The 27,859-nt window shown below is 46.5% G+C and overlaps 1 protein-coding gene across 1 annotated transcript in view; it reads right to left on the reverse strand.

Moving 5' to 3' along the window:
• Positions 1-206: 206 nt before the first annotated feature.
• LOC131923637 (protein THEMIS3-like) overlaps positions 207-27,859 on the reverse strand; it is a 37,877-nt gene continuing 10,224 nt past the window's right edge. Inside the window, 3 exon segments of the mRNA XM_059278760.1 lie at positions 207-569; positions 572-1,227; positions 5,807-6,280. Of these exon segments, the coding sequence (XP_059134743.1) occupies positions 207-569; positions 572-1,227; positions 5,807-6,280 (1,493 nt within the window).

Here is a 27,859-nt window from a genome sequence, read left to right on the forward strand (position 1 = left end):
GTCACAGTAACAGAATGCTAACCCAACTAACAGCAAATGTACAAGAGAGATGGAAATAACACGTAGTGGTAACACCCCTGATTTCCTCTGAGCCCCCACATCTGCAGCTGCTTTCCAGTTCCAGTCAACCCCAAATACTCCGTTCCTGAGTGTGCGGATGCTGCATCCTGGAAACAAAACAAGGGCTAATAGTCACATTTTCTGTTTTAAGACAAACTCCTGGACTTTGGAAGGGGTGGTGGTGGACAAGGAATAATCAAGCGATTGCTGAAGGCCAGAGACTCTTCCTCAGTGATCTCCTGGATGCTCTGGAGAGACGTGCATCTCTCTTTGCCGACATCAGCTATCCACGAACGTTCCTCTACCACCAGCACCTCACAGCTTGACCTCTCAATTGGGATTTCAAATGTGGTTTCTGGCCGGTCCCTGTATATGTCTTCTGAATCCATGTCCTTCAGTGAAGCTTCACCTTTGGCTATGAGGCACTGTTCAACGATGATATTTTCAATCCTCAGGTCCTCAGTTCCATACAGAGGGTCTCTAGCCATGGAAAGATCTGGGCTGACCACACTCTGATGTGGCATGGTACTTTTGTGACTTGGCACAGCTCCTGCAGGGTCCCTGGTCCAGCATCATCGAACAGCTCCAGGAAGTCTCCTTCTGCGAACAAGGGTAGTTTGACGTGGGCCTTGGTGGCAATGTTCAGGCACTTGAGGACCTCCACCCTGTGCAGCTCTCTGTCAATCTCCGCAGACACCACGCTCTTCTTCAGAGCCAGGAAGCACTCATTGGCCGTGAAAGATGCCAAAGGCTCCAGGCAGGAGGTGTAGTCCCTGGAGGACCGGAAGCAGAGCTGTCTATGTTGCATGGCTGCAGCAACATCAGAAACAGCACAAAAGTAGCGACCCCTCCTGAGTACCAGGCCCTGATAGGTGTACGGGACGAGAAAGCACCTCCCTTTCTGTCCTTGAGAAATCTCCCTGGCGAGGAACTTTTTCACTTCTTCAGTCCTGAGGATGGTTAAGAGCTGCCCACACTTCAGAGGCTTCGTGAACGCCTTGTTCTCCGACAGGACCACACTCATTATTTTAATTCTCACTGGGAATCTGTTTGTCTCCATACCGTAGATTTGTCTCATCGTCGTCAGTGTGAGGGGCTGACAGTCCAAGCGGGTTATCTCGGTAATATGGATGTCCAAGTTGGAGGGGATGCTGACCTGGTTCTCACCTGGGAAAGTCAAAAGCGAAACAGCATGAGGCTTTCGAGAAAGGAGTGAGTGTGGAAGGAAGCTCGGGTCATGGATTCATAAATTCATAAAATTCAAAAATTGTTCATGGGTCTACACTTTGTAATGCTCTCCTATTGGCTGTAACATTTCACCTAAGAGAGTCACATAATATGTTAAACTGACTGGTGGCAGGATGGCTCAAGCCTTCTTCCCTTTTTTTCTTTTTTGAGACAGGGTTTCCCTGTGTAGCCCTGGCTGTCCTGGAACTCGCTCTGTAGTCCAGGCTGGCCTCAAACTCACAGAGAGCCACCTGCTTCTGCCTCCCGAGCGCTGGGATTAAAGGCGTGTGCCACCACCGCCCGGCCGGCTCAAGCCTTCTTTTGCTGAGTGATCTGTCAGTGTAAAAATGCAACAGTGCAATTGCGTTCTCTATTAAGGACACGAGGGGCCCGGCTAGAAAGCATGGGCATAGCTGAGTGTGTCGTGGCTTATTGTGTTACTTCCATATCCACAGTCCTCGCCAAGACCCCAGGCAGCCACGGAAGCTCTTGCTGTCCTGTCTGTGGTTAGGACTTGGATGAGACTTCTGACAGCTCTTGGGAGAATCAAGTGGCTTCCAAGATAGGTCATCTGAGAAGACTTTAATACAGGATTAAAAAAAAACAAATTTCTGGACAGAGTATGTGAGAGTCCCAGAAACCAGTTACCCTCCCCTGTGCAATTAGCAGAACCAGCGCAGTCTGGTTGGGACACTGGGCAGCAATGGCGTTGGGAGTCCCTCCTCCTCCCTCACTTTCCCGAGTTCTCCGAGAACTTCCATTTCTTCGTTGACCATCATGTCACCGGTCAGCTCTGGGCTGGATGAAGAGGGACCTTGAAGGCTAGAACAAAACGATGCCCCCTAGAGTGGGATGGGGGAATGGGATTTGCTTGGAGCCAGATAGGAAGGTGCAGACATATGTATTTCAACATCACTGTATTTCAGAAGGATGAGTAGGAGTCTATCAGAGTGTGGCTGTGGCCTTGAACTCAGCACCCTCCTGCCTCAGTCTCCCGAGTGCTGGGAGCACAGGCTTGCAGAGATTTCTTTTGCTTAAATTAAACAAAAATATTTTATTTTTATTTATGTGTATGATTGTTCGGCTGCATGTATGGATGTGCCCCGTATGTGGAGGCCAGAAGATGGCATCGAAACTGCCGGAACTAGAGTCACAGACAGTTGCGCGCCATCACGTGAGTGCTGGGTACCGAACCCAGGTCTTCTGCAAGAGCGACAAGTGCTCTTAACGGCTGAGCCATCTCTTCAGTCCCCTTGCTTAGATTACCTTTAAAGATGGAAACAACAACAGATCGAACATGTACACAGCACAAGGAGCGAGCAGCTGCCTCCAGTTTCTCATCCCTCCCCTCTTAGGTTTCCCTCAAAAATTAAAATGTGAAAATGACCAGAAGGTTTGACTATGTGTATCCTTTTCATCACCTCTGAGCTATCTTGCTGGCCTGCCAATAATAGTTTTTGAAGATGAAATAGGTTTACTGTTTTTATTCTAAAGTGAGTAAGTGACTGTGTTTTCAATTTCCCAGTTAATTTCTAATATAGTCACTTTGGTTAGAAAAAAGACATTTACTTTTATTCACATTTGTGTGCATGTGTGCATACATTTTATATAGTTTTATATATATGTCCTGTCTGTGTGTGGACCCACAGAAGCCAGGCCTTGGATTCCTTGGCATCTGAAGTTACAGGTGAGTGACTTGAAGTGGTTGCTGGAAACGAAACTCAGTTTCTCTGGAAGAGCAGCAAGTGCTCTGAACCACTGATCCATCTCTCTCAGCATCACTATTGATAAGTTCAGCTCAAATAAACTGATGTCTGCATGACTCCTAGCCACGGTTACAGCCTGTGTCACAGAACTTTGTGGTCGTCCTCTGTCACCCAGGGAATAAGGGAATGCTGGTCTCACCATGGTGCTGAAAACACGAACCAAAAACCAATTCCAGAGTCTAGATTTGTTGTTCAGGGATCTTTACCAGCCTGACCAGGTCTTCTCTGATGGCGATACCAAGTTAGGTCACTTTAAAAGCTGTCTTAAGAGCCTGGCCTTAATCTTTGTCAAACTTAGTCCTTCTGGGACTAACTCCACTGTTAAGTGTGTTGGGCCATGGTCTGGTCCACAGTCATTGTCACCTAGATATCTCAGTGGGCGACGCTGATAGCCCAGGATTTAAGGGCTTGTTCAAGTGCAATGTACATTGACCTGTCAGTGACATTAACCAAAATTTTATTAAAAATTAAAAAAAAATATATTTTACATGCATGGTTGCTTTGCCTACACAATGTCTGTGCGTCACACACATGTCTGGTGCCTGCAGAGGCCAGAAAAGGGTGCTGGACCCCCTTAACTGGAGTTGCAGATGGTTGTGAGCTGCCACCTGGGTGCCAGGAATCGAACCTGGGCCCTCTAGAAGAGTATCAAGTGCTTCTAAGTGCTGAGCCATGTCCCTAGCCCCACAAAGAATGCTTTTCTGAGATAGAAGCTTACTGTTTCCCAGGCTATTTGCAAACTCCTGGTCTCAAGCGACCCTTTGTCTATGACTTTGTCTATGTCCCAAGCAGCTGGGCTGACAGGAACACACCACTACAATGGGTAGAGTCACAAATTTTAAGGGTGTTTCAATTTCTTTGTCTCTTTGAAATCAGTTCCACCTTATCTCCTTTTATTTAAAAAATTTAAATCAATGCCCCACATGTGTGCAATACCCACAGATGCCTGAAGAGGGAGCCAGATCTCTCGGAACTGGAGTTACAGACAGCTGTGAGCTGCTGTGTGGGTGCTGGGAATTGAACCCAGGTCTGTTGGATGAGCACCCAGGGCTCTTAACCTCTGAACCATCTCTCTAAGCCCTCCTCACCCTTTCAATGGTAGGGATTGGACTCAGGACTTCACACACACTAAGCACAGGATCCTACCCCTGAACTGCAGCCTCAGCCCTACCTCGTGTTTTTAGCAATAAACACTGTTCATTCATCTTAGGAGAAGCCGTATGTTATACCTCTCAGAAGCCAGGGTGAGACAAAGGGAGGGACGGCCCAGCAAGAATGCATTAGGAAGAGGCCTGGATTTGATGTGATTCAAGTCAGTCAGAGAGATGCTTCCGGAGTCAGCCACACAACCGGGGTGAGAGAGCCAGTCCTCACCCCGAGGTCCCCTTGGGACCACTAGAACAACCACTTCCCGTCACCCTCACAGCTCTTCTCATGATTACTTAAAAGACCAAGCAGATAGAGAATAAAAAATGGACACGGAGCTATGGAGACATCACGGAGGGAGTGAGGGCTGGGGGAGAAAGCTACGGTCAGTCTAAATACAGCCAATAAACAAGGTTGTAGCACAAATCAAAGCAAAGTTTCTATTGGAAACCCAGCAATGGAAACTACGAACACTCGAGTCCTGCCATGGAGCTAAATTAGTCTTTTACAAACATTGCCCACTTAAAGGGATCTTCCAGCCAGCGGCACTTTAAGGCTGTTGTAAATTCCTGTTTAATATAATGCAGCATTTCTTTCCTGCAAAGGACAATAAAGCGATGCAGTCTGTGAGAAGATAGGAAAGTGCACTGGAGTCTGGCTTTCCCACGGACTATAAACAAAAGCATAAAATTAATGGGTGGTGAGGGACTAGCTTTTATGATAACATGGAAGAAAATACATCAATAATAAATTCACTCAAAGGAGAGACTTCTTTTTTTTTTTTTTAAATCTGCTCACAGTCCATGTGGCTGTTACCGTGGTATGGATATTTATTAAGGGAATCAAATTAAAGCATCCTAAGTCTACTTCAGGAAATGTGCTTAAATGTATATGATGATAAGAATAATGGGTGATGGGATGGAGTGGGTGTGTAACTAATCGGATAAGTCACCTCTGGGGGGAGTGTGTCTTTAGCATCTAATAGTCCTGCATAAATCAAGACATGGAGCCAATGAGGTAGGACGTGGCCACTTTCTGAAAATGGAATCTTGGCATCTGTTCCTGGGGTTCCTTAACCCACCCACCAATCTACACATCTGTGGACCTTGGCAAGTTGCCTGCCCAGCCTAGAGCCACTGCTGTTTACCCCATCACAAGTTCTTGAAGCAAACACTCCTCCGTGCCTGTAGGGGGCAGCGTCCTTGCTTTTCTTGCTGTGACACGAATGTTTGGTTATGATCTGAGTCTGTCCTGTGAGAGTTTCTGTTTGGAAACCTGGAGAGGTGATATTAGACATGGTGGGATCAGGATAGTTCTAGTAACACCCTGGTTAGTGCCCAAGAGAGGGCTGTAGACTGGTAATACTGCCTCCTTGTCGAGTCTTCTTGTCCTGCCATGTGATCTTTCTCTCTTGCAAAACCCCTGCCATGATGCCACCTGCCATCAAGTCCCCGCCAGAGCTGGTGCCATGCTATTTGGGCTTTCAGTCTCTTAAAGCTAGGAGCCATAAAACCTCATTTCTTTATAATTGTCCCAACCTCAAGTTTTCTTGTTCTAGCAACAGAAAACAGACCAATGCGTGCTCCACACTATTTCACCTTACTCACCTGGCAGATGTGCCGTCACTGAGAAATAGGGGTGCAAAACTAGATGGCCACTGAAGCGTTCTGGAACCAGGGGGTTGAGAAGCCTCAGGCGATGTTCTGCCTCCATCCTAACCCTGCGCTTCCTCCCTGCAAGCAGCTTCCACCGCACGATGGTGTCCATGGAGTAGAGCTGGTCATCCCGGCATTCCTGGAAGTGGCCCCTGCAGTCCATGGGCAGGAGCATTCTCAGGGGAGGGTCCTTGTTCAGCACCTCACATCGCAGCAGCCTCCTCCCCTGACTCTCTTCAAAGCCAATTAAGGCCAGCGTTTCTCCTTTCCTAAGCTTCGTGGGCAAGTCATCTGTGGAGATGGGGACTAAGTTCTGGAAGCGGGGAGGACTTCTGTAGGTCATGGGACTCGGGGAAAGTCGGACAGAACGGACTAAGTCAGGCACAGTTTCAAACGGAACTGGATCTGCAATCAGCTGGAAGTTCCCTGCAGAGAAAATAACAGGAAAGAACGTTCAGGGTCTATCATGCACAGGAATAGTGAGACTATGACTCCAAACCCCACACCATTTGGAAGTACAGAGATGGTTATTATCATTGTTCAGTATGGCTCTCTCACCAGCTGGATTCCAAGGACGCAAAGGACCTTCCTCAGAACCGGCCCTTCTCCATCCTACCGCCTCTGTCGCAAATCCGCAACTAGCGCCTCTCCCCTTCGAGAAGTCTGCCACGCCTCCCATCTCTCCCCTTCCCAAAGACCACCGCACAACCTCCAGCTGCCATTCCTGTGCTCAGGACCCCCTGGTATCTTCTTGTCGTCACTCAGACCACACTTGTCCCTAGCTCTTTGTTCCCTGCAGCCCTGTCTCCCACCACTGTTCCCAATACAGACACACCTGGCAGTTACTCCCGAACACGCACACTTCTCCTCACCCGACAGTCAGAGCTTTCTGGACTTCCTGCAGTTCATCTCAATTTCTGTTTAGCATATATCAATGAGACTTTCTGGAATCACAGTTTGGGAACTCAGCACCCCTCTCTGTCCCTGCCCGGTCTGAAGACCGCAGCGGTGGCTGCCTTTGCAGAGAAGCAGAGGAATGTCCGATTGCATGGCCATCTGCCTCAGGATGGATCCCACAGGCACTGTAGCCTGGATCAAGTCTCCCTTCTCTCTCTCTCTCTGAGTGAGTCTCCTTGTGTAGCCCAGGCTAGCCTCAAACCTACGGAAATCTGCCTGCCTCTGTCTCCCAAGAGACATGTGACATTACACTAGCCTGAGGTTCCCTTCTTAAGGCCACATTCATGACCATTTTTGTATCTTGCTGTTTTCTGAAAGATTAGTCATGAGCACTCTTTATCATTTTTTTTGTGTGTTTTTTTTTTTTATTTTGGTTTTTCCAGACAGGGTTTCTCTGTGTCATTTTGGTATCCTGGATCTCGCTCTATAGACCAGGCTGGCCTCGAACTCACAGAGATCCGTCTGGCTCTGCCTCCCGAGTGCTGGGATTAAAGGTGTGCGCCATCATCGCCCGGCTTGTCTGCTGTTCTTGTCCCATTGTGTGCACACATAAACTTTCTTCCTGTCTATAAAGTTACCATCCCCCAGTGTCAAGATCCTGTCAAAAAATTTTTTTTTCTACTAGAAATTTCCATGGGTTAAAAAGTCTTTATCTTATAAGAGTATAATGTTTTCATTTATAATAAAAATTCCTCATCCAATGAGAAACATTCTAGCATCTTTAATGGAGAATGAAGCTGCCAAAGGAAACCAGGCACATGCTCAGTCACGTGCTCACAGTGTTTAGGGCATGTTCTGTGTGTCCATGTGGGTTCACTGCACACAGCAATCCCCCATGTTAATGACCCATCAGTCAAGAGTAGTCCATTTCCCTGGCCATGGAGACTGATTCAGAGATGGGCACTTGACCCAAAGAGACCTTATCAGCATTCACTGAGACTTGGACAACACATAAGTTTTGTAACAACAGCTCATGGCCTACCCCACCCCAGAGACTCCCCCACACAAAGGAAGTTACACACAATGTGCAGGAATGAGGCCAATAGGTAAAGGGAAGTCCAAAACAAAGCCAAGATACTCAGAGAACGAGAGACAGGGAGTAGTTTCACTGTCCACACTGTCATAAACTGGGCGGTTCATAAACACAGTACACGAGACTGTATTCCTGTTGTCAAGGGTTGAGAAGTCTTAAATCACGGTGCCAACAGACCTACTGTCTAATGAGAGACTGCTTCCTGGTTCATAGGTGGTCATCTTTTCCTGATAACTTCACATGAAAGGCTGGGGTAGTCTCGCAGCCTCTTTTATAAGGAAACAAATTACTATCATCAGGACTTCAGCTAAACACCTCTTAAAGGCACCACCTCCCATTACGGTGAGGGCTGGGATTTCAGCATATGAAGTGGGGGTGGGGAATGAACATTCAGGTCACAGTAGAGACAGGAAAACAAAGAGGAAAGAAGAGACTCCAGTAATTGAGAGACAGCCTCTGGCTCTAGTTAAAACTGCCCTTCTTCACCTCGGCATTTTGGCCACACGAACCAGTAATTTCCCCTTTCTATCTAAGCTGCTTTAAATTGCTTTTCTGTCACTTGGAACTGAAAAGATTTTTTCTAATAAATATGCCTCTCAGCTCACTCGGGACACACAGCTCTGGAACCAGCAAGTGCTTGAATCTTAGTCTGTCTGACATGTTAGCCGCGTCTCACAAACAGTCGTGGCAACAAGTGACATTTAATCTGTACCAAGAAATGTGAAGGAAACAACTGAATATTAGAGAAACTCATGATAGAGAAACGATTACAGTTCCCATGATGGCATCAGGTAATTTTGTGTTCTTGATTTTCATAAATAGACTATTTTTCTTTGGTATTATTTATTTAGAGTCTCACTACATAGCTCTGGCTGTCCTGGAACTTACTACGTAGACCGGGCTGGCCTCAAACTCACAGAGATTTGCCTGCCTCTGCTTCCCTGTACTGGGACTGAAGTGTGGACCACTGCACTGGGCTTCTCTGTTTTTTTTGTTTTTTGTTTTTGTTTTTGTTTTTTAAAGCAAAACAGCAAAGCTTTTTGAAGGGTTTACAACATGCCCCCACGGTCAGGCGTGTTTGCATATGCCTGGCGGACACTTCCGCCTAGCCAGGTCCAGGTCAGGATAGCCATTTCCGGGTCAGGGCATCTCGAGTGACCAGGATCCGTGACGTTCCATTGGCTACATAGGCGCGCAACGTGGCCATGTGATCTGCGCTTGCGCTTGCATGTAGTAGTGACGTTGATCTGTCCACGCCCAGCCTTTAAAATCCAGTGCCATGTTCCCGGTTCCTTCTTCTTCTCCATACACGTGTTTTCTACAGGCCTGTTCACTCTCTGTCCCTTTATCTTTAATAAAACTCTTATTAGCGGATTCTGTCGTGTTGCGTGACACTTCCTTGCAGGGTAAGAACACAGCGCAGCCGAATAACTAACACTTTTCCCACAAATGCTCAGGCAACAGTGACAAAAAAAAAGGACTAATAAATTGGACTTCAAAAATATTAAACTGTTTTCTACATGAGGCCAGCCTGGTCTACATAGTGAGTTCCAAGACAGCCAGAGCTATGAAAAGAGACCCTGTCTTAAAAGAAAGAAAGAAAGCAAGAAAGCAAGCAAGAAAGAAAGCAAGGAAGAAAGAAAGAGAGAAAACACAATCCATAGAATGGGTTGGAAATGTTGTCAAATCATGCAGAAAGACACCCCTGACTCAACAGCAGTGCAACTACCTGATTAAAAAAGGTTTGAACACACAGTTCTCCAGTCGACAAATAATAAGCACATAAAAAACGTGGTCAACTAGTTAGAGACAGCTGATTGGTAGTTACCAAGGGCAACAGGAAGGGGTGAACAGTTGATGGGAGCAGAGAATCTCAGGCAGCTAGCAAAAATGTCCTAAAACCAGTTTATGCCAGTGATCACACAGTTGAGTTCTACACTGGAAATGAGTAAACCCTATTATACCCAAAACATGCTCCTGTAAAGCTGAAAAACAAAACAAACCAGGACGACCCTACTCTAGCAATGTTTCTGGAAATACTTCCGGGAAGAAACCAGCCACAGGGGAGCACATTCATCTGAGGAGGCAGGGAGTGGCAGAACCGAATAGCCTTGCTTGCATTTAAAATGCCCCTTTTCCTCCTCTACATGGCTGCTGGCTGTCTACACCCTGCTGAACACCCTTCAGCAAAGGCTGACTGAATGAACGTGGAAAATGGAGCGGCAGCAGTTGCTTTCTATCATCTGAACGGCTCCGCCTGGTTCCCGGAAGCTGTTTACCTGACATCACTCTCCTTGTTACCAGGAGCTATTCACCTCGCAAGTGGGAAATGTCTACCTGCAGAAAATGCAGCACCAGATTCTGTCCATTTCATTAAACTCAGGAGTTCCTGTCCCAGAGTCATCCCGACCCTTCTCCATGGTGAGGAAGGAACAGGGATACTGCAGCCCAGGACACTGCCCGGCCCCAGACACTGAAGCCCCAGACACGGCTTTTCATACCGTTAAGGCTTTTATTATTAAGAAGGGACACTGGAGTCAAGAAAATCATAGTAACATCTAAACTTTAGCCTTGAAAGGATCTCCTAAAAGCTCACTAGGCAGCAGAGAGCATTTATTAAGTACCTACTGAATGCCAGTCACTACCTCGGGTGGTCCTACGGACTCTTTTAATCTCTGCCAGCCTGGTGGCAGGTGTTACGCCTCTCTGCCGCAGGTGGGAGAATGCAAGGCTCCTCCAAAGTTAAGCAGTGTTCCTGTCATCTTGGGTCACATAGCACAGACTGAGTTGATACCCAGCTTGGCCTTTGCGTAGTGCATTCTTTTTCCTTGATAGCACACTGGCAACTTGGTCAAGTATGTTACCGGGAGTCAGAACTCTTGGAAAACAAGGTGCCGAAGTTTGTGTCAGGTGACAAGATGTAAATAATGCTACCCTTCCCAAGGTCCACTGCACAGTAAGCCCATGCTTGACTGGAGAGACAGAGGCAGTCAAGGAGAAAGGCGGAACCTGTTGTTGGCAGTCCAAGAGCAAGGAGAGTTTAGGAAGAGGTGGAGGGGGAGCCTCAGGTCTTGTCCCCAGAGTGAACAACTCAGAGGGCTCTAATTCACAGAAGATTGAGAAGGCTTGGCGGGACAGTGAGGGCTCAGGGCAGCCGCCCAAGCCAACAGCACTTCAGCCACTCCGGAGATGGCAGGCTTACCTCCTCCATTCCATTGGTCATTCCAGCAGCTCCACCATTATGTTGAGGCAGGAGGATGCCAGCTGTTACCATTCAAGTGATTCTGAAGATGAGTCAAATGACTCCTCCTGTCTCAGCTGGTAGAGGTGGCTGGGGACCCAGTCATTGACTTATGCTTGTGGCTGTGTCCCTAAGAATCCCCCAGACCATCCTCACTCAGGCTTACTCAGAACTATAGTAGCACAATATGCAAGTTGTCTAAGGTAAGTAAACAAAAGCATCCTTGAGGCTAGTGTCCTGGATTCCTGTCATGGAAGCATGGATGGACACTGCACAGAGGTCCCTCAGAGCTGTGTGTGCAGCTGACTTCCCACCTCTGTGCAAAAAGCCTGGTCTCTGAACTTCTTGCAGACAAGGCAGGACATGTGCATGAACCTTACATTATACAGATGTGGACGGAAGGCCCGAGTATGGAGATGTAAAGTTAATATCCTTGTTTCCAGTCCTGCCTGCCCAGCTTCCTGCTTCTGTGCTGGTGTGTACTCCTGTTCCAAGGCTGCTGGCCTTGCATGAGGTCCAGTCACTCCTAGCTGGCTGGTCATGTCCTGTGGGTGAGGACACTTTTTCAGTCCCTTCTCTGCTCGAGTCCCACATACAGGGCTTGGTACATAATGCTATCCCCTCTTGGTATCTTCAGGGCATTGGCTCCAGGGTGATCATATCTGACTCCAATGCGTTATTCACGATCATTTCCCCAAATCAAGATCTTTACTTATCCCTTTTACAGTTTCTAGGAATTCAGACCTGGGTATCTCAGATTACTCTGCTGCCTTCCTCGGCCACCAAGAAAACCCTTTGTTTTCTACTCAGAATGCCTCTTAGGAGCTGCAGCACAGTAGGAGAGAGCATGCTTAGTGTGTGTGAGGGCCTGCGCTCAATCCTGACATCACCAAAGACAAAAACAAATCTTCACATGTGTTCTTGACCCAAAATTTCTCTGTCACCACTTTCCTGTTTATATCCCACTTTATTCTCACTCCTTAGTATTATCCCAGCAATTTGCTATATATATACAAAGTGTCATCAATTTATCCATTTTTACTAAATAATATGTTGTCTACTATTATCCTTCAAAAATTAATGCATATTAGAGATTTTCCCCATGTCACCACACACAGATGCCTTCTCTCCCCCCTCTCCTCCCAAGACAAGGTTTCTCTGTGTCAGAGCCCTAGCTGTCCTGGAACTCAATTTAAAGACCAGGCTGGCCTTGAACTCATAGAGATCCACCTGCCCCTGCCTCCCAAGTGCTGGGATTAAAGGGGTGTGCCACCACACCCAGCCCCAGATGCCTTGTTTTTAACAGTGTAGAAATTTCCACAGCATGTATACTCTCTGAGTGCACACACATTTCTTACTGGTCAATGCTTAGGTTATCTTTCTAACATCATTTCTTCCCTCCTTCCATCTTAACACACCCCAGCTCTGTTCGGTTCCCTTTCCTCCTGGCTCCAGAAGAGTGTACCAGTTAGCCTAAGCCCATCAGAACCAGAGAGAGTTGCTGATCCAGGAATGTATAGCTGGAGTTGATCTACGAGACTGAAGGTTGGAGCTCACATTTCATGTTTGGGGGAGACTTTTCAACACTGCCTTCTATCCACTTCTCTCCTCTGGACAGGCTCAAGCGACTGAGAGTTCAACTGATCCAGAAATGGCAGAGCTCACTAAGGAAAGACCCCTGTCTCTGATGACATCTGTTAGTGTGTCACACCACAGGCGGGCTCTTCAACTCTGGAACTGTAATCATGTGAGTGGATAACTTCCCTGCCTTTTAAAGCTGGTGGGAATTAGAATTTCTGGGTTTTGCCGGGCGGTGGTGGCGCACGCCTTTAATCCCAGCACTCGGGAGGCAGAGCCAGGCGGATCTCTGTGAGTTCGAGGCCAGCCTGGTCTCCAAAGCAAGTTCCAGGAAAGGCGCAAAGCTACACAGAGAAACCCTGTCTCGGAAAACCTAAAAAAAAAAAAAAAAAAGAATTTCTGGGTTTTCTGTATCTCAGCAGCAGGAAGGTTTTGTCAGTTTATAGTGTGAATGGTGCTTATCAGAAACTAGCCATGCCATTAGGGTTTGTCGAGTGAATATACGAGATGCTCGGTGGTGTCTTTCTTTCTTCTATGACACACATGCCTCTCACATGTACATCTTGGTACACTTCCACAAGTATAAATATAGGCCATGGCAGAAGAGTCTCTGAGTCAAAGGGCCCATGTGTTTTGAATAAGAATAAGACAATGACATGCTACTCTCCCCAGACGGTTCTGGATTTACTCATTCCCAGCAGTGTGGGAGAATATTTATAACGGTTCTGGATTTATTCATTCCCAGCAGTGTGGCAGAATATTTATATTCATACCTTTTGATTAATAAGTCATACTGATAAGGCTTTTCCACTCGGCTGGATTTAAAATGGTGCGTTATTGTTTCCTGTCTGTGCTTTCTTATTGTGAAGGAATGCAGATTTATATGCGCTGTTTATCTCAATTACTAATTTTCCATGGGGTTGAATCTGTAAGAGTTAAAACATCTCATTGTTAAAAGCAGCCAAATGCAACCATTGAATAGAAGACCCTCTCTGAGCTAGGAAAAGTATTTGTAACTTACATCAAAATGGATGACAGAAACAATTCTTACAACTCAAAGGAAAAGCAGGAATACTCAATCTAAAGACAGACAAAGGTGGCCTAGCGTGGTGACATACCTCTGTAATTTCAGAGAGACTAAGGCAGGCGGGCTGTCAATTTGAGCTAGTGCCTTAAAACACCAGGATCGTAAATAAAACAGCTGAGTAGACAGAAGGCATGAACAGACATAGAACTCCGTGCCTCACTAAAATGCACTTAAAAAAAAAAATCCAAGTGAGATGTCATCATCCAGCCTCTGAGTACACAAGGATGTCTTTCTTATAATTCCTAGTGTTTCAATTCTCACAATTCAGAGACACAGATGTTTTCATGCACTAATCAAGCACAATTGTTCCATCTTTGGAGTATTTGACTCACCTTTAAAATACGTAAAACAGGTTTTTAGGGCAGTGGTGTGCAACAGTGGACAAATATCATTATGCATTAGTCCATTGTCAGAACGGACATCACAAACTATGACTCCCAGGGAAGGTGACTCTGGTTGGAAGTGATGTGTCATTGCGGTGTGTCCAGCAGGTATGAATGAGGGGGAAAGTCACATACATGGGTGAGCAAAGTCCGCATCTACCACTCAGTTCGGCTGCACTTCACTTCATGTTAGGTAAAACGGCTCTACAAGGAAAGGGAAAATTCAAACATGTGCAACGTTTTCCTGACACATCCGTTCTATGTTTAGAAATGTATCCTGAGGAAGTCATTAGAGATGAAGCCAGGCATACATATTGTCCATGGCACCTTCATATGTAACTGGAAAGTAGGCACTTGAAGGTAGCTTATCCGTGTGGCTCTAGCACAGAGTATCATGCAGACTTTAATGATCATAAGCAGGCTGTTAGATGACAAAAAGAAGCCGCCAATGATATATCCAGAGGGGAAGACCTCAAGGCAGAACCATACTAGTAACGCGTGTCTGGGATCGAGTTTGCATGTGTCATCGAGGACGCAGGGACGAACAGAGAAAAAGACTGTAAGTGTGTGTGCCAAGTGCTAACCACACTCTCCAGGTGACACAACCCGACCATGGCCTTCATTCTTTGGTGTTCCTCCCTATTATTCTGTTTGTTTTACAATAAGCACGGAACAGATCCCTTCCCCAAATGAATAAAGCCATCCACAGCATTTCCACCAGCTTTACTCTTCTTGTGGTTTGCCTTACACCAAATGAACACAATGCTATGAAAATATCATGCTACAAAGTTGAAGGCTTTTTTATTTGCGAGAAAAGCACATTGTAATCCAGAGGCAGCTGGGGTTGTGTTTTGGTGGAACTGAGGCACAACTTAGTACAGTCTCTAAAAAAAAAAAAAATCTCCATTTTAGAACCTCATTATTCACCACCACACATGGTTAGTTGGGACTCACAGCTGAGGATTTTCCTGGCCTCAGACTTCCTTGGTGGCGGTTTGTAGAAATATGTGACTTGAACATTAAAACCATCTTGTTCACTTTCTGTTTACGCTGCAATTTGGAAAATTAAATTGTTTAAGGCAAAATTGTTTGAGTAAGCACCGTGTCTTCTTTTTAATCCGATTGTAGTTTCCAAATTCATTTTTAATATACAAGGAAGCTGGAAATTAGCCCGATACCCAGTGGGGCAGAAAACTTACTTATCTTGATGAGAAAAAGAAGTTGGGGAACACCCCATCTTGTAATAAAAGGTGACAGCAAATGGACGAAGGACGCATTTTACTTAGAAATATGGAGACAAAGCAGAAGAAAGAGCTAACAGAGCGGCTGCTTTGAAGGAGTTAGAACTGGGGTGGAGAAAGAAGTCTGTGCATGCATGCATGTATGTGTGTGTGTATGTTATGTGTGTGTGTGTATATGTGTGTATATATGTACATGTGTGTATGTATAGGTGTGTGTATATATGTATATGTATGTGTGTATGTGTATGTATATGCAGTATATATGTATATGTGTGTGTATGTGTGTGTATATATGTATATGCATGTGTGTATATGTGTGTATGGAACTGCATGGAAAGGAAAAGAAAAGAGAAAACAGGAAGAGCAGGAGAAAGGGGAAGGAGGGAACAAGGAGTGCTATTGCGTTAGTTCATATAAACATAATCAGAATTTGTAACAACTTACTGAATGCCCTTCTGTAGAGCACTCATGTCTTTTTTTAAACATTCACTATTATTTTTTAACGTGTGTGGGCATTTTGCCTACATGTGCTCACTGTATGTGCGCAGTGACCATGGAGTCCAGAAGAGGGTGTTGGATCCCCTGGAACTAGAATTACAGACAGTTGTGAGGCCCCATGTGGGTGCTGAGAACAGAACCTCTTAACCATGGTGCCATCTGGTCAGCTCCAAGCACTCACATTTGAAAATGAAACAGCATTCCATTTTAACCTGAAGAAATGAATCAGGTCCCGTGGAGCCAGACTCGGAGGATTATCCAGTACCTGGCTGGCCACATGATAAAGGATGGGGAGAGTCAGACAGTTGGATGAAAATAGAATGCAGTAGATAGTGATCAGTGGGGCTGGAGATGTGGTATAGGGGAGAGCTTGCTCATCTAGCGTGTGAGGTTGGGTGTTCCAACCCCAACACAGAAAGAAAGAAAGAAAGAAAGAAAGAAAGAAAGAAAGAAAGAAAGAAAGAAAGAAAGAAAGAAAGACCCATGCTTGTTTTGTTAATCTTCAGGTCTCTAGAGACTCCTGCAAGGCTGAGTTCAGAGAGGTGTGGAAGGATGGATCTGGGCCTGGGCTTGAGAGGAAGGGGGTACCTGGCCTGCCCATGGAAGAGGATGGGGACAAGCAGGAATAGAGAGGAAGAGTGTCCCTGTGCTTATTCGATTAGGGGTGCATGGGTACACGTCAGAGGAAGTTTAGAAATCCAAGCTTGGAATACTACACTCAACAGGGAGCCTGGCCAGAGGGTTGGCTTGTTCACTGAGCGCAGGTGGGTGGTTACCCAGGCTGAGAACTCAACATCATGCATGGAAGTACCTCCTCATGGTACAGAGGCCTGTCTGTGCAGTTGTTTACCTTTGGGGTCACGCCCTGAGGTAACAATTGGACACCGAGGCAGACTTTTGTGCAAAGGCTGGTATCGCAATGTTACTACTCATGGCAAGGAAGAAGACAGTCCTAATTTATCCTTCCTTCTCTTTGGGGGATAATTTTAATAGCAATGTAAATATAGACATATGCCTGTGCATATTTTTGTCTATGTTCACAATGTGTGGCATTAAAACAATATTTGCAAAGAATTTGGTGAGTTACTATGTTATAATGACAGTGGGAATAAGACCTATATTTGACCCATCATAGCAGTCACCTTTACCTATGGAGGATATATTTTAGGCTTGGCAGCAGAGACCTGAAACCACCAACTGTCGATCAGCTTTGCATTACTATATCGAGATCCAAAAGTTAACCAACTCACAAAAAGAACATGTTTATTTCAGCTCACAGTGTTGGGGTTTTAGCCCGTGGCCTATGCCACTGTCATTTTTGGTCCCGTGAGAAGATAGTACAACATGGTGGAGAAATGTTTACCTCACAGCTCCCAGGAACCAAAGACAGAGGAAAAAGAGGGGATGGAGTTTCAACTTCCCTCACCAGAGCCCTTAATAACCTAACTCCCTTCCACCAAGTTCTACTTTCTAATGATGTAAGGGCTGGGACCAAACCTTCACCAAGCCTTTATGGGACATTCTAGACCCAAATAACAGAAATGACTAATAACCACATCAAATGATTATGACAATATACTATAAGAAAAGTTACATGGATATGGTGTCTCTCTTAACATATTTTTATTTTCACCTTTCATTTAAAAGAAGTATTTTGCAGCTTTTCATTGGCTCATTAGAGCTATTCTTGTGCTTTGGGACCATTAAGAAAAAAAAAAAAAGGCTAGTTAAAACTCATCGCTGTGAGACTACGGCATTTTATGAGCTAACCCAAGGAGCTGCTAATCCACTAGTAGCCGGGTGACATGGACAAGCTGGGTTGAGAGAGATTTACATCCTGGACAGGGATGGAACAGGAGGTCAGCACACTGTCTGGAGCCACATGCAACTTCAGACTTCTGCACCGCTGGTTTCTGAGATTTTCCATTTAATATTTTTTGGCTCAAAGTGTTTTACATGCAATTGAGGAAAGCAAAATCTAGGCGGGAGGGGGAAGGAGGACTAATGTACACAAGAAACAAAACAAAGCCCCACTAACAACAATAAACAAACACCTGGAAATAGTTTGTGAACTATTACCAGCGGCAGGAGCGACCAATCTTTCTTGGCACGAATACTATTCCAACTTTACGTAATGAATACATGTTGCTGGTGAACAGAAAGTGTAATAAATGCTTGTAAGAGAGATGAGAGCATGTAGTTCTGAGCCACTGAAGTAAAGTCACTAACATACACCTTCTTCAAAGACGGCCTGGCATCCTTGGTCCTCTCTAACACCTGTGGCTAATTTTGTTTCTGCACACTTATATCAAATACTGAATTTTTACCAAGTTAATCAGAAGTTCAATGCCCTTCCTGTCTAGCTGCAGAGTTATTGTGCATCTTGAATTATTCTTCATATTCTCTGCCAGAGGCCTCTAGCTCATTCGGTGTTTCAAGAAGTTACCATGCTGCTCCTTTTTAAGCGGATCAATAAAGCTTTTTATTAGATTTTCTCCCAGGTACACAGCAGTCATAATTAACAAACTCGGCTGTCATTCAAGCTGGAGCATATCAAATCTAAAGGCCACAGAGTATGTTCTCAGACAGTGCCGCGCACGTCTTCCTGAAAACAAGATAATGTCAGGCAAGAGGGAGACCTATAAATATTGCATTCAGGAACACTGACATTGACCTACACTCTTTGACAGAAACATTAAGACACGGAGCGCTCTGACATATCTCGGAGATTTCTATTCCCAAGGCAGCCAGGCGTCAGGCCTTGGCATGGCTGATAATTCTGAAAGGTCGTATACCTACCTTCTGTTTTCTTTTCTTGTCACACAGAAGAGGCTAGATAGCTTCTCCTCCTGGCCTAGCCGGTAAATTGGTTCTGCAGAACCCCCAGACAGATGAACACATCCTTCCCTAAGCCAGAGAGCTTTCTCAGAGTTGAAACTCCTTGTTAGTTCTTAAACCTATCCTTTCCTCTCTACCTGCAGAGGAGCTCTAGACACACTCACACGGCGCCACAGGGAGACATAGATTTCATTGATTGCCAAGGAGGACTCTGAGGACAGACACTCTGAGAGGCTCAGGGCAGTTCGCTTCCCCAATACTGTGCAGGATCACAAGATGGCGCTGTCACCACAGCAAAGGTGTTTTGATCCTGTCCCTGCAGGGAGAATGTGGATTTCCGGCACACAGACTCACCTAGGTCCATGTGTGGCTCCTGGTAGGAATGATGCCCCATCCTGATTCTATCCTTGGGGACAGATGCATAATTAAAGGATGTGCTTTTAGTTTGTGACTGGGTGACTTTAATGTGTTAACAGTATACCAACACCATAGGAAAGTACGTCTGTAAACATAGTTTTTACACAGTCGCTCTGGGCAGGATCATTTTTTTTTTTCTCCATAAAGAATACATAAATGGAGAAAATAAACTGCACTTAAAACTCTGGAGCAATTTTTGTTCCATAAATTCTCCAAGAGACACTCACCATAATTTTTTAAATAGGATTTTTATTTTTGCTATCAACGGTGCTGTAACAGCTCCTTATATCCAGTTCAACTGGAAAGCCCTTAATTCAAGATCTCAAGGAATGATAGTAAGGGTTTGTTTTTGTTTTTTTGTTTCAACTTGACATAAACTGGAGTCATCTGAGAAGAGGAAATCTCAACTGAGAAAATACCTCCATTAGCTTGGCCTGTAGGCAAGTCTTGGGGGCATTTTCTTAATTGTTGATTGAGGGTGGGAGGGTCCAGGTCACTGTGGACTGTACCATCCCTGAGCTGATGGTCCTGGTGCTTTAAGAAAGCAGACTGAGAAAGCCATGGGGAGCAAGTCAGTAAGCAGCAGGACTGCTGTGGGATGGTCTATATGTCAAGTGTTTTGCTGATTGGTCAATAAATAAATCACTGATTGGCCAGTGCCAGGCAGGAAGTATAGGTGGGACAAGGAGGAGAATAAAGCTGGGAAGTGGAAGGCTGAGTCCGAGACACTGCCAGCCGCCGCTAGTACAAGCAGCATCATGTGAAGATACCGGTAAGCCACGAGCCATGTGGCAAGGTATAGATTAATGGAAATGGATTAATTTAAGCTGTAAGAACAGTTAGCAAGAAGCCTGCCATGGCCATACAGTTTGTAACCAATATAAGTCTCTGTGTTTACTTGGTTGGGTCTGAGAGGCTGTGGGACTGGCAGGTGAGAGAGATTTGCCCTGACCATGGGCCAGGCAGGAAAACTCCAGCTACACAGGACTCCCACCTCCTCCATGGCCTCTGCTTCACTTCCTGCCTCTAGTTCCTGCCCAGGCTTCCCTCAGTGACAGACTATAATTACAAGCTGAGATAAACCATTTCTTCCCCAAGCTGCTTTTGGTTATGGTGTTCATTGCAGCAGTAGAAATTTTGTAATGTTTAATGGTAGTACATCCACCATTATTAGGTCTCATTAGCACCAACTTGAGGCTGGCACCATGCCTTCAAATCTCCACAGATGTGAGCTCAACAAACTTCCTCTCCGTAAAGCTACCCTGTCTCAGGCCTTTCGTTACAGTCACAGAAGTTGACTGGTCAGGGCTCTAAGGCACAAGGACAGAAGAGGGGAGAGCCGTGATTTTCCAGACAACTTACAACAGCACAAAGTCACACAAGGAGAGCTGCTGCCTGGGCGTCCACTGGCTGGGCTGTTCCCAGCAAAGATACCTTCCAGTCAGACAGGGAGGTCCAGCACACATTCACTTGGTCCTGGAGGAGAACCCTAATAGAGTCAGCAGAGTGGGGTGGGGGAGGTTTCCAGGAGCTTCCAGATGGGAAGTGCGGCAGGTGCTCACCCATGCTCCAGGTGGAAGTCTTGCAAGGCCCCCCCCACACCCACCTTCATCACCCCTTGCTGGCACCTGTTCTGGAAGCCCCTTGCTGTCCCACAAAGCGACGGTACTCCGCAGATTTGTGGTGTGAGCTGGAGAGGACAGTGATGTGGCTGAGTCACGGTGAGTATAATGTACAAAGAAGTCATTAGTGATGGACAGGACAAGACAATGTGTAAGAGCCACACTGTCACCAGTCTCCACGGAGCTCTTGAGGGATCATTTGACAAACATCATCCTATAGCATCATAGACCCCGGGAAAGGTGTTTGTTAGTGGTTGGGGTCAGGGGGGATGGACAAGGAGATTTCTAGAAGAAGGTGTTTGAACACCCCAGCAAATGGACTCCCAGGCACAGCTCCTTGTGAGACTATTGTGCCGTAGCAAATTGCCTGGAAAATCACGGCTCTCCCCACTTTACCTCTACCCTGTGTCTTCATTGCTCTGATGTCTATTGCCGTGATGAACACATGACCAAGAGCAGAACCAGCCCTGTGATCCACAGGCGGAGTCAGGAACTACGCCAGTCGCTGGGCTCTGCCAAGTGATCTACCTTTACGGTACTTTGTTCCCCCTAACCTCTCTGAGGATAGCACCCTGTTTATTACTGATGAAGACACCCGGTGTCACAGTGATTGTCTGCATTTGTCCAGCATCACACAGGACATCAAAAAGTCTGGAAAGGGAGGAAGGCCTGGAACACTGACTCTGCAGCAGCTCGCATCCCGAGGACAGCGCTGGCCAAGAGCTCCAGGCTCCGGAAACCCTGACTGTAGGCTACGCCTGAGCGGCCTGACCCTCGAGCCCGGTGAGCTGCATTATGCCTCAGGTCCACAGCAGGGTCCTGGTGAAGAAACCGGGGCTCACAGAGGTCAGCTCTCCAAGGGCTTCACTGCCGAGCCGCTGGGATGTGGACCTCATGAGGCTGCACTCCACCCTCTCTGCCGCCCTTGTTTCCCTCCGGAACCCTCGCTCGGTAGCACACTCACCCTCTTCCTCCACAACTCACCCTACCTGGTGGGTACCACTTGTGACAGGTGAGATCGATTGTCAGATTGACTGGATCTAGAATCAGGAAGAGACAGGCCTCTGGGCATGTCTGTGAGGGAGTTTCTAGACTGGGTTAATTGCAGTGGGGAAACCCTCCCTAAATGTGGGTCGCACCGTTCTGTGGGCTGGAGTCCCAGACTGAATGTAAAGGAAACAGAGCTGAGCGCTCCACACTCTGTTTCCTGACGGTGGATACAATGTGACTGGTTGCCTCAAATAAACACTCTTTCCTTGCTTGGCTCTTGCCAGATATTTTGTGTAGCAAGAAAAGTAAACAGTTGACCCAAAATGTTACTAGTGCCCCAAGGGAATACCTCCTCTCCTCTGTAGGTCTCCAGGATGAGCTCGCAGGGCCCCGGGGCCCCAGGGGCAACGCTGCCACGCCGGCAACACATGAACCTGTTTCTGAACAACCATCCCTTCCTCACTCCACAACCTCTTCTCAGAGCCGCCATATTCTTGCCCTTCATCGACTCCATCCACTCCCACACATCTCCTGAAAGCTTGTGTCCCAGCCTCCTGCCATCTCTGTTTCTGCAAACCCCACATCATCAAGTCAGCTCTGCACCGCCACAGTTCCCCAGATTCCTTCCAAATCTAGCGACTGGATTCCAGCTAGCTGTCCCCGCAACATCCTCACTTCTAACACCCCCCCCCCTTCAGCTCTCAATAACTTACATTTCACAGTTTAAGTTTGATGGTCCTCAAACCTTAGGATACGTTGGAGTCTTCTAGAGGGCATGCTCAAGTACATAGCGTTCTGAGTGAGCCGTCCTGTGGGCACAGGAAAGCACATTTCTACCAAATACTCAGGGATGTCGCCAGGGGACCACACTTGAGAGAGGAGCAGCTTTGAGCTATGCTCAGCCCTGACTGCTTATTACAGTCACCTGGGGAGCCTTAGCAGCCAGCCAGGCCCAGCTCCACCATAGCCTAATTAAATCAGGTGTTCCAGAGTAAGGCTACCACAGGCTTTTAGAGCCCACCAGGGACTGTGATGCACAGCCAAGACCATCTACTGCCCTAAAGATCTTGACTCGCCCTTATTTCTTTGGTCCCCTGCTTCAGGAGACCCTCTGTGTTCTCACCTTGCTTAGCAGAACCACAGACAGACTTACATCAGTCCGACTTTCTGCCGTTTCCACTGCTGAACCCGAGCCACTCAACACACACAGACTAGGACCACTAAACGTTATCTCCAGCCGCTGTGGCCAGGAGCTTGGAGCGAGTGCACCCCAAAGCCCTTGATGGTCCCTGTCAACTCGATGTCCCTTCCGTCCCACCCAGGATGTAAACGAGGCCCTGGCCAGTGTATCTGCCCTGTATTCGCTACCTGCTTGGCAGTCAGCAGGTAGCCATTTCTGTGGGAATCACAGTGTCTGTTTCCAGGACATGGAGAACGAGAGTAGAAACGCTGGTGTGGATGTGGAGAAAGGCAGCTCTTACACACTGTGGGTGGGAGTGTGAACTAGTGTGACTATGTTGAAAATCACTCTAGAGATTTCTCAAAAAACTAGAAAGAAAGTACCATATGACCTAGCTATCCCACATTTGGGCACGTACACAAGAGACTCTATCTTACCATAGAGATACCCGTACACCTACCTACCTCCATTACTGCTTTGGTCACTCTAGCTAGGAATTGGAATTAGCCTACACATCTACCAGCTGATGGGTAATGAAGAACCATCATATACTCCGTGGAGTTTTACCCAACTGTAAAGAAAAAGAAAATTATGAAAATTTCAGGAAAATAGATGAAACTGGAAAAATATACTGAATGAAGTGGCCCAGGCCCAGAAAGTTAAATATTTGTTCTGTTCGTTCTGTCCTATGTGATGACGGCTTTGAAGTTTCAGTTGTTGAACTTGGAACATCTGTAGATACCTAGAAGTGGCAATGGGGCCACAGAAGAAGGAATAAGAGGCTGTAAGTGGGATGGGGATGGTGGAACACACATGCTATGGAAAGGGAGGGAGGGAGGGACTCCTGGAGTGGCCTCCTCTACTGCCAATGCTCCCACCGTGATGCCTGGTGCCACATGCTCCCACCATGATGCCTGGTGCCACATGCTCCCACCGTGATGCCTGGTGCCACATGCTCCCACCGTGATGCATGGTGCCACATGCTCCCTCCGTGATGCCTGGTGCCACATGCTCCCTCCGTGATGCATGGTGCCACATGCTCCCTCCGTGATGCATGGTGCCACATGCTCCCACCGTGATGCCTGGTGGGTACCACATGCTCCCACCGTGATGCCTGGTGCCACATGCTCCCACCGTGATGCATGGTGCCACATGCTCCCTCCGTGATGCCTGGTGCCACATGCTCCCTCCGTGATGCATGGTGCCACATGCTCCCACCGTGATGCCTGGTGCCACATGCTCCCACCGTGATGCCTGGTGGGTACCACATGCTCCCACCGTGATGCCTGGTGGGTACCACATGCTCCCACCATGATGCCTGGTGCAACGTGGGGCCAGACACCTTTAGACTGAGAAGTGTGAAACGGTGAGCTCTTCTGCTTCTGTTTTTGCAGGGCTTTTGCCAGGTAATGGAGGCTGTTTAACAAGAGATGCAGTGAACTTTGGGGAAATGGATGAATCTGTTATCTGTTCAGCCAAGGAAGGCTGAAGCTCCCATTTCTTCTTCCCAGTGCACACTGCACTCAGCATTTGGGCACCAGAAGCTTAGCAGGAGCCAGCAAGAGGATGCTGCTTGCTACTTATCCCCTTTACATCAGAACTCCCCATTTATAAATCAGAGATTATTGTGCCTCTTCCCAGACTTAATTTAACTTAATGTCATTCACAGGGATTAAACTGTGGTCTTAAAGACCTTTCTCAACCTTGTTTGGAAGATTTTATAAAAGGGTAAAGCATGTGGTGGTATCACATGCATCAGCCTCGTGAGCCTTCAACTGTGTGTCTAAGCTATCTAAGATGCCAGATTAACTCTAAAATATAAAGACCCATACAACCGCAGGAATGGAAACTGAGTCACAGATACATTCTCCTTGCTAAGTAAGCAAGCTCTATAATATACAGCTTCAGCTTCCTTCTCCACGAGGATGGAATGCCTATGTCTAATTACCAGTATATCATAAGAGAATAACATCCAGTTTCTTTTTTTTTAAAGATTTATTTATTGTATATTATGTATATAGTGTTCTGCCTATGTGCCAGATTACAGATGGTTGTGAGCCACCATGTGGTTGCTGGGAGTTGAACTCAGGACCTCTGGAAGAGCAGCCAGTGCTCTCAACCTCTGAGTCATCTCTCCAGCCCCACCATCTGGTTTGAAATGTCTTAGCACTGTGGGTTCATCAGGGGAAGACCGGGGATGGCCTTGGCTTCCTTCTCGGGTAATTGTGATCATCATCAACAATGAGGACAGAGACAGCAACAGGAGTGTCCAGCATAGAGTGTCTTCAGTAAATGGCACAATGATGCCAGGACAGGAAAGAGATAGCAGAGTTTAAAGGCACTGCCTGGATGTGGGAGCAGGGACCATTCCCTGGGCCAGCTGGTGTGGTTGGCTGCAACATGCTACCCTGATCCAATTAGCTCTACTGGGTGCCACCTGGGGGAGGAGTCCTTTGTCTGTGCTGTCCTTAGCAACATCCCTTAACAGTGAACTAACTCACTGTCTGTCTTCACTGGTCACCTGTTCGTTATTCAATCCATCAACACTCTCAAGTTCTACCCTATCGGAAGTTAGCCAGGAAAACCAAACAAAACCAACCAACCAACCAACCAACCAAAAATAATCACACTCACTGTCTTCTGGATTAATCCAGATACGTATGTTTCTCCCGGGCCTTTGAGGGTGGCTTTTGCCTTCCACGCTCAACCTGGTTTCTCAAGACAAGGGCAGCAAGGCTGAAGAGACCACCTTTGCTGACTAACTTGCAGATTTAAAGGTGCAGCTTCCAGTCTCTGATTGGTTTAATGAATCTAGCCTTCTGATGACTCTGAAGGAAAATGTATTCCTGAGTGCAAAGAGCTGTCAGGTTTTTATTACTGCAGAGGAGCAGGGCACCTGTGGAGAAAGGCTGAGTGCAGCTGAGGGGCTCAGTGGTGAGGAAAAACAGCTCGCACAACCTGATGACACTCCTGTCATCTACTTTAGGGAACAATTCAATCCATGGCTTCATCTTCAAAGTAAGTGTCCTAGAGATTCTCAGTTCATTTTTGCACCCTTCTAGAGAGATCCCTGACCAGCACCTCTCTCCTATTCATCCCATTACTGACGTAGACCTATGTGGCCATGTTTGAACAAACTCATAGTACAAATATGCTCTTTTCTAAGATGGGACCAGTTCCCTAATTTACTATGGAGGACCACGTGGCCTTTAGAATTAGGAAGATTCAGTCAGGCTAGCTAATGTATCAGTTACTTCATCAAGCCATTGGTTTTTGTGGTAGGCATGTTTAAAATCTGTTTCAGTGATTTTTGACACACCGAAGACATCATTGTCCCCTGTGGTCAGCATTCAGTGCAGCAGGTCACAAAAACATTATCTTCTTTGATTAGTCTCTCACTTTCCCCCAGCCCTCCCCATTCTCTCCAGCCTCAGGAGTCACAGTTCTCATTTGTTTCTACACTTTCACTTTTTTAGATTCCACTTATTGGAGAGGCTATATAGTATGTATCTTTCCAAATCTCACTTATTTATTTCACTTACCATAATGTCTATCAATTCTAGCCATGTTATTGGAAATGTCAGACTTTTATCTTTATAAAAGAGGTATAATATTCCATCACTTATCTGCACCCACTCATCCATTGATGGACACTTAGAGCGCATCCATATCTTAACTACTGTGAATCATGATGACAAAGAAGATACATTTCAATAGAAACAAGTTAATAGACGTTTGTACTGGCTGGTTTTGTGTGTCAACTTGACACAAGCTAGAGTCATCAGAGAGGAAGGAGCCTCAACTGAGGAGATGCCTCCAGGAGATCCGGCTGTAGGACATTTTCTCAATTAGTGATCAATGGGGGAGGGCCCAGCCCATGATGGGTAGTGTTATCCTTTGGCTGGTGGTCCTGGGTTCTATAAGAAAGCAGGCTGAGCAATCTAGGGGAAACAAGCCAGTAAGTAGCACCCCTCCATGGCCTGTGCATCAGCTCCTGCCTCTGGGTTCCTGCCTTGCTTCAGTTCTTGTTCTAACTTCCTCCAATGATGAACTATGATCTGGAAGTGGAAGCCAAATCAACCCTTTCCTCCCCAACTTGCTTTTTGGTCATGGCGTTTTGTCACAGCAGTAGAATCCTTGACTAAGACATGTCTTCCTGATAAATTAGAATAGACCAAAATACACAACTTCAAGAAGAAACATGACTATGCTCTTCTGAGGGTCTTAGAAAATAAGCTCCCAGTTTTGGTCAGCTAGCAGTACCCAAAATAAGTGATGTGTTACCTTCAAGGGGAGCTTCACTCAAGCCAGAGGGAGAGTGGTGGACCTGTGCAACCAGTCTGAAGGGAAGGGGACATCAGCTGAGCAGAGAATGGACATTTTTTTAAAATACAAAAGTACATTGTAGGATTTTCCTGATGACCATCCAGGCTCCCTGTAGTGACCAAGCTTCATGGGCCTTCAAAGAGGCATGAGCCACTGGACCCTTTACTTCTGCTTCCTGGAACCCTAAGCTGACAGCCCCAGACATGGACTCATCCCTGTGGTTCAAATGACCATGGGAAGACTGAATTTGGCTCCGCTAGAATAGCAAGGATCTTCCTCTTGAAAGATGTATTTGAAAACCACTGGTTCTAAATCACTCTCCCTTAGCCTATGGGAGAGGGTGTCTCCCTTTCTAGACACAGACTGATAGGTGCCCATTTAGGGAGGCCTCCTCCTGCCCTGGCCATTACACTGTGTACTTGAATTGTATTTGTTCACTTGAACCTCCTAAGGAACCTGGGAATCTTGCCTTACTGTCTATAGAGTGGACAGATGCGGGTGGGCTTTGAGGCAGAAGTAGCCCAGAGATAAAGGGGTAAACATGAATATGGAAAGTGATGGGGAACAAGACATCCCCGAAGCAAAGTCTGTGAGGATTTCCACAGCCTCGTCCT

The sequence above is a fragment of the Peromyscus eremicus genome, chromosome 13 (assembly GCF_949786415.1).
Source record: "Peromyscus eremicus chromosome 13, PerEre_H2_v1, whole genome shotgun sequence".
Lineage (NCBI taxonomy): Eukaryota > Metazoa > Chordata > Mammalia > Rodentia > Cricetidae > Peromyscus > Peromyscus eremicus.